General features: G+C 38.0%; 1 protein-coding gene across 1 annotated transcript; it reads left to right on the forward strand.

The window, feature by feature from the left end:
- The first annotated feature begins 5,990 nt into the window (after positions 1–5,990).
- LOC101570266 (olfactory receptor 2AG2-like) lies at positions 5,991–6,941 on the forward strand. Its single transcript, XM_004648198.1, has one exon. The coding sequence runs from the start codon at positions 5,991–5,993 to the stop codon at positions 6,939–6,941; it is 951 nt and encodes a 316-aa protein (XP_004648255.1).
- Positions 6,942–9,981: the final 3,040 nt, after the last annotated feature.

The raw sequence follows: 9,981 nt of genomic DNA on the forward strand, positions 1-9,981 counted from the left end.
AGAAAGAAAGAAAGAAAGAAAGAAAGAAAGAAAGAAAGAAAGAAAGAAAGAAAGAAAGATGATAGATAGATAGATAGATAGATAGATAGATAGATAGATAGATAGATAGATAGATAGATGATGGAATCCTTATATATGCAATATAGGAAAAGAGTAAATTTAATGAAGCAAAGTCAGAGATATAGAGGAAATTATAATCTCAATCACAAACTGGTAAAACCGTTTTAATGAAAGTGAACATAGAGTTTCAGGTCTTGAATCAATCACCATCGCAGCTACTGAAAAGTTAAGAAAAGATCTAAAAACAACTAGGAGGTAGGAAAAAAAAATCAACATCTGCAAGATGATGCAAAGATGAACAATATGAGAATAATAGGAATCAATGAGAAAGAATTCAATACAAATTATATAGAAAGTATATGGGCAGAAGTAATAGCAGAAGCCTCCACAAATATGGGAAAACAATAGGACATTCAGTTAAGCAAAGCATATAGAACTCCAAATAACATCAACCCAACTAAAAACACAATCAGACATATAATATCAAGATTCCAGAAATCCAGCGTAACAACAATATTGCAAAAGCTATTCATTAGTTGCCCTCTATCTTTGAAGTCTGGATGTCTATCTTAAGTTTTATTCAATTGGCTCTGCCAACTTTTAATGGATTTCTTAAATTCCTGGGCATCTGCTTCAATTTGTTTCCTGTATTCCAATTCTTTCCTGTTATTCATTCAGTGTTTGCATCTATTTTCTTCTATTTTTTCTCTATCTGCTTTAGTTGTCCTGAGTAATTCGTTCATAATTTTTGTCATTTAGTTTATGTACTGCCAGATTTTTTCAGGTCTAAATCTTCGATAGCCTGAAGAACTTTTCTGTTTTTATTTCAGTTGCTATCATTTCAGAAATTTCAGGTTTTTTATTTCAAACTCTTCTATGTCCTTGTCTCTTGCATTTGTTCTGTTTGACCTAGAGGTTTGAAATTACATTTGATCCAGTCCTTTAACATATTTAAAACTTCAAAAAAGAACCTCAAATTAGAAATGGTGGCAGAATAGTGTGGAGTGGATCAGTAAGGTTTCTGATACAGTGCAGAGTAGTAGTACCAATGTTTTCACTACTAGTCACAGATGACTGGCCAGTATACAACAAACCTTGGTGTAGGTGGTGGGTATCAGCTACATTCCCCTGACTGCCAAGGGCAAACCAGAATCTTCCAATGTTCTTAAAACATTGGACAAATTCAGAAACAATCTCCTTGCTTGCACACTGGGACCAAGTTTCAGGGATTATTAGAATACTTCAGGTCCTGCAGAGTCCTCTAAAGTTCTTACGTCGTTATGACAGGTGCCAGCAAAGCTCCGTGCCTGCATGCACTTGGTGCATGGATCACAATTTGCCAACGTCCTGCAGGCCAGCCAGAGTCCTCCGAACTTTTAATGATTTATAAGTACCGAGCAATTTTCTAATGGTTGTTGTCATTTCTTTTTCTTATCTGAGAGATAATTCTAAAATTATTTCCTCCATAGCCTGATGGATATATTTCTTTATTTCAGTTGCTAACATCTCAAAAATTTCAGATGTGTGACTTCCCTGTTCTTCTATGACCTTGTCTGCTCAAATTGTTTTAGGTAGGCTAGAGGTCTGAGATGACCTTTTCTTCCTTCCTTTCAATGTTCTCTTTTACTCTGCAATGATTTTTCAGGAAACAAGGGGCCAATGACCAAGGCTGTCAGGAAAGTGGGAGGGCAGGGTATGTTGAGCAAACTCATGCTGTGTGGGGTTCAGTGTGGCTTCCACTTCAATGGAGCACAAGAGTGTGAGCCACAACGCAAAAATGATCTGATGATGATGAGGGTATGCACAAGGTTTAAAGGCTCTCTAATGTTGTTGGGCCACAGGGTAGGGCTCTCCAGGGCTTTCACAGGCTGCCACAGTAGTCTTTTGGTTAACATTGTTTAGTGGGGATTCAGACAAGTCCCAGAAAGAGTAGATAAGAACCCACCAGTTCCCTCAGCCATCTTTAGGGTGAGGATGGCAGCCCAGGCTCTACCAAACTCCAGAAAGGGGGTTGACAAGGTCCAGCATATCCATGTGGCCATCTTCCAAGGGACAATGACTGGCCAGGGCTCAGTTGGGATCCAGCAAGGATTTTGAAGAAATTTTCAAAAATAGAGTTTTTCATAAAACTGTAGTTATTATATTATACACTACATATTTCGGACTGGGGAGAAGCTCAGCAGGATAAGTGGTTGCTTGGCAAATGCAAGGTACTGAGTTCAATCCCAAGTATCACAAAAAAAAAGTTTTGAAGTTATTCCTCTACTCTAAGAGGAGTTATCAATACTTATAGCTCCAAACCACCAAATCCCTTTCATTATTGCTCTGTTCATTGTGACCTCAACCTTTTTGTGGGCAATATTTTGAAAAACTTAACCATGAGGGTACTCTACCCTTGAACTACTATGGGTATTTTTTTTAATTTTTATTTGTGTGTGTGTGTGTGTGTGTGTGTGTGTGTGTATCCAGCTCAGTCCAGGGGGGGCGGGGCTGGCTGGCATGTGGTGCTGGGGGATTGAACCGCGGTCCCTGTGCTTTGCTAAGCTTGTTCTAAGTAGGTGCTTTAGACCACTGAGCCATCTCAACAGCCCCTACTATGGGTATTTTTAGACCACTGTAATCTAGGTGTATTTATTTAGCTGTTAATGTATCTCTTGGGAATTTTGAAGATTTTAATTCACGGTGACTTTGGACATTTTCAATAAAGAATTTCTAAGTTATTTTCTACTAAATACATAAAGCATTGAAATTTCAGTTCAGGAATTACTGGTAGTGGACAACAGTAATACTGAGGAATACGCCTGTAAATTAGCCAGGTAGACCACCAAAGATCAATGAAGGAAAGAGCTCATGTTCACAGACTTCATCCAAAGCAGGTACATTCAGTTGGAAGCCACCATAAAGAAGGGAATAAGCATCATACATCAAGCCAGAAAATCTTGCATATCATGTGAGGCACAAGAAATGCAGCACAATTCAATATGGTTCCTTGTTTATTCAGTAAGGAAATCATTTTGGCAGAGATATAGGTTGAGACTACACCTGACTGTGTAGTTCAGGCTGGTATTGATCTAACTGTTGCACGCTGGCTGGCCTTCTACCTCTCGTGATCCTTCTGGCTCAGCCTCTGAAACTCTGGGATTACAGATGTTCTACACTATGTTCAGCTATCATTGAGTAATGTAGGAATAGGTAATCATCATCTCCATCAGGGAATACAAAATTTTGGCACCACAGAGCTCATTTAGTACTAAAACGACAGAGAAATACCAGACCACTAAATGTACCCAAAAAAATTCACGTACAGCCTATTCCCAGGGCCTGTACTTGTGCAGGAGCTGGGGAATATAGGCTTCAATGTTAACTCCCTCTGAAGATAGGTAAAGGACATAGAAGTCAGAAGAGGTCATGTATCAGAAGTCACAGCAAAGAGCTGGCCCCAGGGAGCATGTGACCAAACATTAGTGCTCCTTTTGGGCACTGTTTCCAAAATGTACATCCTCCAGCATCTTGTGGCTTTCACTTTCTCTCACACATGGCAATGAAAATAGAATCTTTCATTTGGACCCAAGAACTCAGTCTGATACTTCTTAGAAGGCTACAGGCATTCCCTCCATGTAAACTTACAACAGAAGCAATTTCTACTAATTCTAATCAGGTTGAGAGCAGGAAAGTCTTTTTCTTCCTGCACCATAGACTACCCAATTTGTTTTATCTGTCTGTATCCACTGCCATCTCAAGAGAAGACATGGACAACAATGAATAGAAAAGAAGTGAGCTGATACTTGTTTAGTTGGACCCTTGAGATATTTAACTATGTTAGCAAATTTAGAGAAGCTGAACACATACACTTACTGTAAAATTTTTAACCTTCAGAGAACGTTCAAACATAAGCAGTCTGTGTGATTGGGAAGCTACAGTTCGGAACACCTAAGGTAAGAACTTTGTTCTTTCAGGCTAATGCATAGCCTTTATTTGAATAAAAAAATAAAGTTCAAAGCCAAATTTAAGAAAATCCACTAATCCTTGTCTACTAGCTTCTCTGGTATATTAGTGTCAAATAAAACACTTTTTTTCCATTTTGTTTTTTGAAATGAAGAACAAACCAATTAGGACTGAAACATTGTAAAGTAGCCTACAATTTAGTATCTCCTTCTGAGAGGAATCTCAAAACCTGTCACTACAAGCTGTGTATTGTGCTAGGATCTGACAAAGGGTACTGGTTCCTCTCACAGGGTCAGTGCCTAAAGTGCCATATAAGAAATGATGGTACACTTGTAGCATTTTCTCATAGCTTTGAACTGCTAAAGGAAAATGGCTTCCAAAAAAACCCATGGAATCCAATGAAATGTTAAAGTCTATGTGCTATGATATGCATAAAACATTTATAAAAAACTGTTTCATTTTTGTCTTCATGCTCTGAGTTCCCTTTCTTTGTCCTATTCCCTTCACCCTGATACAGGAACCTGACAGTTTTAGGACATTGGCTTTGTAGGTTTTGCAATGGTAATAGATATTTTTGGACAGTGGAACATTGGGTCAGCACCTACAGATAAGGCTGTGGGAAAGATCAATTTGATTCTCCCTCTATACAGCCAAGCTGACATTGAAGTGATATCAGCAGCTACCTGGAGTGGAGACTAAATATATGCAGGGTTCAAGGTTGGAGTCACAGTTTCAAAGAATCTGGAATAACTGTATAAAGCCAAATCTCCACTGACAGCACACGTGTGTAAATAGAAATGCCACCTGGAAGGCTCCAGGTTAGGTTCTAAATTGCTTCCTCATACTTACTGCTTGTTTTAAAGGGGAGGATGTGGTCAATATTCAGGAATATGTTGTTTATAGTGGTTACCTCATGTCAGGCATAACAGACACTAGGTGTTTCTAGAAACAGAGCTCTTCCTTTCCATCTGAAAAGTACTTCTGTCCAGCACAAATGTTCTCAAATTCCAGAAAGTGAACATCTGGATCCCAGACAGAAAGTACAGTGTTGTTTGTCCTGATTAAAACATACCATTTGTGTTCTTTTTTGCTTTCTATAATTTCTCTCAAATAAACATTCATATTTTTCTGTATAGCTTGCTATTTCACATTTCTAAGACATTCTAGAATCACAACATGGCATCGTGTTTAACAATGGGTTTGCAAGGTTAGAAGGGTGATTCTTAAAGCAACACACTAAACACAACATCCCATAATTTCAGACATGCCAGAATGCTTGTATCTCTTATTCAAGGAGAGTTTTGGAAAGGCCAAGTGATGGAAGGCAGACAAGCTGCAGTTCTTCTAATTAGGCTTGTCATTAGCCTTGAATGCTGCCCATAAACGTAGACGTAGGGTAAATGGAAAAAGAGAAATAGAATTGCTGTATTTAAGTCTTAGCTCTATGCCAGTTTACTTTGCTTATTTTGTTTTTGGTCTGGGAATTGAAATCAGGGCTTCATACTTTGCTTGCACACGCTGTTCCACTGTACTATATCCCTAGCCCCTGTGCTGGTTTAAATTTTCCTATTCAAAACAAATCGATATAAATTTCAACTGGATATTTCAAATATCATTTCAACATTGTGCTGCAGTTACAAATAAAATAAAGATATGTCAGAGTATTTTTTCATAGAGTGCTGGTTTAATCTCTCGCAAATTGTACTTTTTTAGATTTTGTGTCTTCAACAGTATTTTCACGTAGTGATATCTTAACGTCTAGTTGTTATGTTTGTCTCATTTTGCCATTTCGATGAATTTTAATTAAAATGAATTAAGAATCAGGATTTCAGAAATCAAGAGCAAAGTCAATTACTCAAGAATATGATATCATCTCATGGATTCAATATTGTGTATTCTAAGATCTTCTCATGTTACAAAACTAAGGTCTGCTTTAACAACACTGAGAATCCATCTTGTTCTAGGTAACTAAAAATAAACAGAGAATGGAGCTCTGGAACTCCACCTTAGGAAGTGACTTCATCTTGCTTGGGATCCTGAGTGACAGTGAGTCTCCTGAGCTGCTCTTTGCCACATTCACAACCCTGTACATGTTTGCTCTGATCAGCAATGGCCTGCTGCTCCTGATCATCACAACAGATGTCCGGCTCCATGTACCCATGTACCTCCTGCTTGGGCAGCTCTCACTAATGGACATGCTGCTTACATCAGTTGTCACTCCCCAGGCCCTCATGGATTTTCTGTACAGAGAAAACAGAATATCTTTTGCAGGATGTGCCCTCCAGATGTTCCTGATGCTGATACTTTGTGGTGCAGAGGACTTGCTATTGGCCTTCATGGCCTATGACAGGTATGTGGCCATTTGTCATCCTCTGAACTACACGGTCCTCATGAGGCCAAGTATCTGCTGGTTCATGGTGGCCTCATCCTGGATACTGGCATTTCTGAGTGCTCTGGGATACACGTTGTATACCATGCACTATCCCTTCTGCAAATCCCACAAGATCAGACACTTATTATGTGAGATTTTCTCGTTGCTGAAGCTGGCCTGTGAAGACACCTCCAGATATGAACTCATGGTCTATGTGATGGGGGCAGGCTTCCTGATTCCACCTCTTGTTGCCATTGTTGCCTCCTACACATTAATTCTCTTCACTGTGCTGCAGATGCCATCAAAGGAAGGGAGGAAGAAAGCACTTTACACCTGCTCTTCCCACCTGACTGTGGTAGGGATGTATTATGGTGCAGCTGCAATCATTTATGTCCTACCCAGTTCCTTCCACAATCCCAAACAGGACAACATCACCTCTGCTCTCTACACAATAGTCTCTCCAGCCTTGAACCCTCTCATTTACAGCCTGAGAAATAAGGATGTCATGCGGTCTTTAAGGAGGGTCTTGGGAAAATATATTGTGCACACACACCGTACCCTCTAGGTAAATCTCTAAAATTAATTTCTGGTCAAAGTCAAAAGATTTATGCTATGAATTCAAAACTCATAGTAAAATGAGTATATTGGAAAATGCATCCTTAGTACAGAAATTTAGAAGTGTATAGTTGTTTTTCAAATGCTCTGAATTTTATAGCATATAGATCATACTATTTTAGTCTGCACTGTCTCTAAATATTACCATTTCTCTAGGTAACTACTTTGTGATTTGTCGTGTTATCACAAATGTGGATATGACCCTAGAGCTTTCAGCCCATACTGCACTAACACAAGAACTGGGGAAAGCAATTTCAAATGTGTAGCCCAAGAAAGACTTAGCTCCCATTGGAAAAGGAATGTTCAGCCTTGCGTTCTTTTTAGCTGACCTAATCATATGAAAAATGAGACATACACTGACAATTTTACTATGTCTCAGTTCGTGGGAGTTCATGTGTTCCTTTACGTCATGTTCAATCATTTCTTCTGTTCATTTCTTCTCTTCAAGCATTGCTGTTATGGATGTGCTAGCATCCCTGTCTCCGTGTGTGTGTGTGTGTGTGTGTGTGTGTGTGTGTGTGTTTGGGGGGGGTGTTGCGTTTGTCTGTTTGTCTGTCTGGGTTTTGTAAAACTATTTCCAACAGGATCTCACTACATGGTTCCAACTCATAGTGATACTCCTATTTTGGGCCTCCCCACCCCTGGTTACAGGTGTGCACCACCGCACCTGTACTCAGTCAATGGCTCAACGTGCCTGAAGGCAGGCCCAGTGCAGCATGTGGTCCTGGGGGTCGAATCACTGTCCCTATTCTTGCTGTTTTTATTTCAATGGTAAAATTTTCTAGTGGTTAAGATTCTAAAGAAATTAATAAAATACTTATTGCAAATTAAGATTTCATAAGCAAGGTCCATGGTAAAATAATTAAAGTAAACAGAACCAAACAGTTGTTTCTCCACTTTTCTAAGCATGTCTGGAAATGTTTCAATAATTGCTAAGGGCTTATGTCTTTGTCACCTGTACCTGATTTAAACACATACAATATATCATCTACACACAATAGCATCTAGTAGTACTCTATTAATATGTTTAACTTTCATTTATTTATGTATCAGTAAAACTAATTTTTTAGTGTTGGAAGAATTACTTCATCCTCTTGGAAATATAAATATGCTGCAGTTACAAGTTTATATTAAACTCTCTTTAGGACAAAACCCATATAAAAAGCTGTGAGTTACATTTTGAAGCTCAAAGATAAAATGATTGCTCATGTATGACACGATTTTGAGGAATATTGCTGTTGTTAGAAATTAGCTAAGTGACTTTGTGTTCTTGTCCAAACATAATCTAGCACTCTATCTGCTTAATTTATAACAGTATTGGAAGTTATTTTTCAGTTTTATCTCATCAAGATGGAAAAAATTCAAAGGTTATGGAAAAAGAGATGGGGCATCAGGAAAGGTACAGAGGAATCTGACCACTACATACTGAGGTACATGTAGAAAGGAGACAGAAACCCTGGTGTGCTATTGTACAGTAGAGTGATCATAGAAAACAAAATATATATGGATTTCAAAATGATAAATCAAAGGATTATAAGAGGTTCCTCCATAAAGGAATGATGAAAATCTGAGATCAATATGATCATCCTGAATATTATGCTATATAAATATACTAAATCATTGCATGGTATTGCATTAATATGTATAGTTTTTATGATTTATTTATCAATTAAAAACAAATTGCTTCACATTAGTTAAAGTGAATGTCCTGTAAGTAGGCAAAATGATTGTAAAATTTCTTAATTCTATACATATTTAGATGAATTTTATTTTATTTTTAATACAGCCACACATTTTACTGGTTTGAGATGTTCACGGGAATGGATCTTTTTGAACTTAGAGATATTTTTCCTGTATTGCATGGAGGTAGTATAGAACACTTTGGATCAGTTGTCCTAGTTCAAAGGTTAGAATTCAGTCAGCCCACCTGCTTGTATAAATTTGATCATGGTATCTGCACAAGTTGACCTGAGTTCAGAGTATAATAAGATGTAAGTTGACAGTAATAAAAGAGTTATTTCCTATTTATGTTATGAAAATTAAGTTAAACTTAGGAAGTATGATTTGGCATATAACTCTGACTATACAAATCCTAACTCTTTAATGATGAAATAATTCTGAAAATACTTAGTGATATTATAATATTACATACACGGATGTTCTGTACTATAGCTAAGTCATCACTGTTAAATATTTATGCTTATGTGTGCATCTGTATGCATAATATAACTATAATGTGCATCTCTTGGGTGTGTGATTGATTTTATTTTCAACAATTGATATTTTTATACCACAAATGAAATGTTACTACATTACTACATTATGCAAACTGGGCTTAGTGTAACATGCCTCCGTCATGGCACTAGGGAAGCTCAGACAGAAGGACTGTGAGTTTAAGGCTGTCTTGGGCTATGTAGTGTCTTCAAGGGAAACTTCACTACTTAGCAAAATCTTGTCTCAAATATAGAAAAACTGGGCCACGGCGATACCTCCTGAGGATAAGCCCTTGCCTGGCAAGCACAAGGTCCTGACTTCAATCCCTGGTACCAAAAAACAATATGCTAGACACAATAGACTATATATTGCATGTAGTGATTGATTGATTGATTGATTGATTGATTGACTGATTGTGTCAACTTGAGAAGTTTAGAAGTTTAAATAAATCATCTCAGTTATTCTACATCCTAAGTGTAAGTACCCATCCTAGGGTGACTCACCTCTCGAATAATATAAAAGGGAAATGAGGAGAGAAAGATAGCCTTCCATCCTTCAGATGTGCTCCAATCATCACCTTAAGCTTGGACTTCATATCCTAGTTTCTAGCACAGCCTCTTCATCTGCCTTTCAGCATAGACTCATCAGCCTCCAGATATGGACTGGCATGGAACACTGCAGTGAACTTCCGATTCCGGACTGAACCCTTTTGTCTCCTCTGTACACACTCACTCTTCACACTTCCTCATAAACTCTGGCTAACCATCATAAGCCAA

The sequence above is a fragment of the Octodon degus genome, unplaced genomic scaffold, assembly GCF_000260255.1.
Source record: "Octodon degus isolate 3935 unplaced genomic scaffold, OctDeg1.0 scaffold00359, whole genome shotgun sequence".
In the NCBI taxonomy this organism is placed as follows: domain Eukaryota; kingdom Metazoa; phylum Chordata; class Mammalia; order Rodentia; family Octodontidae; genus Octodon; species Octodon degus.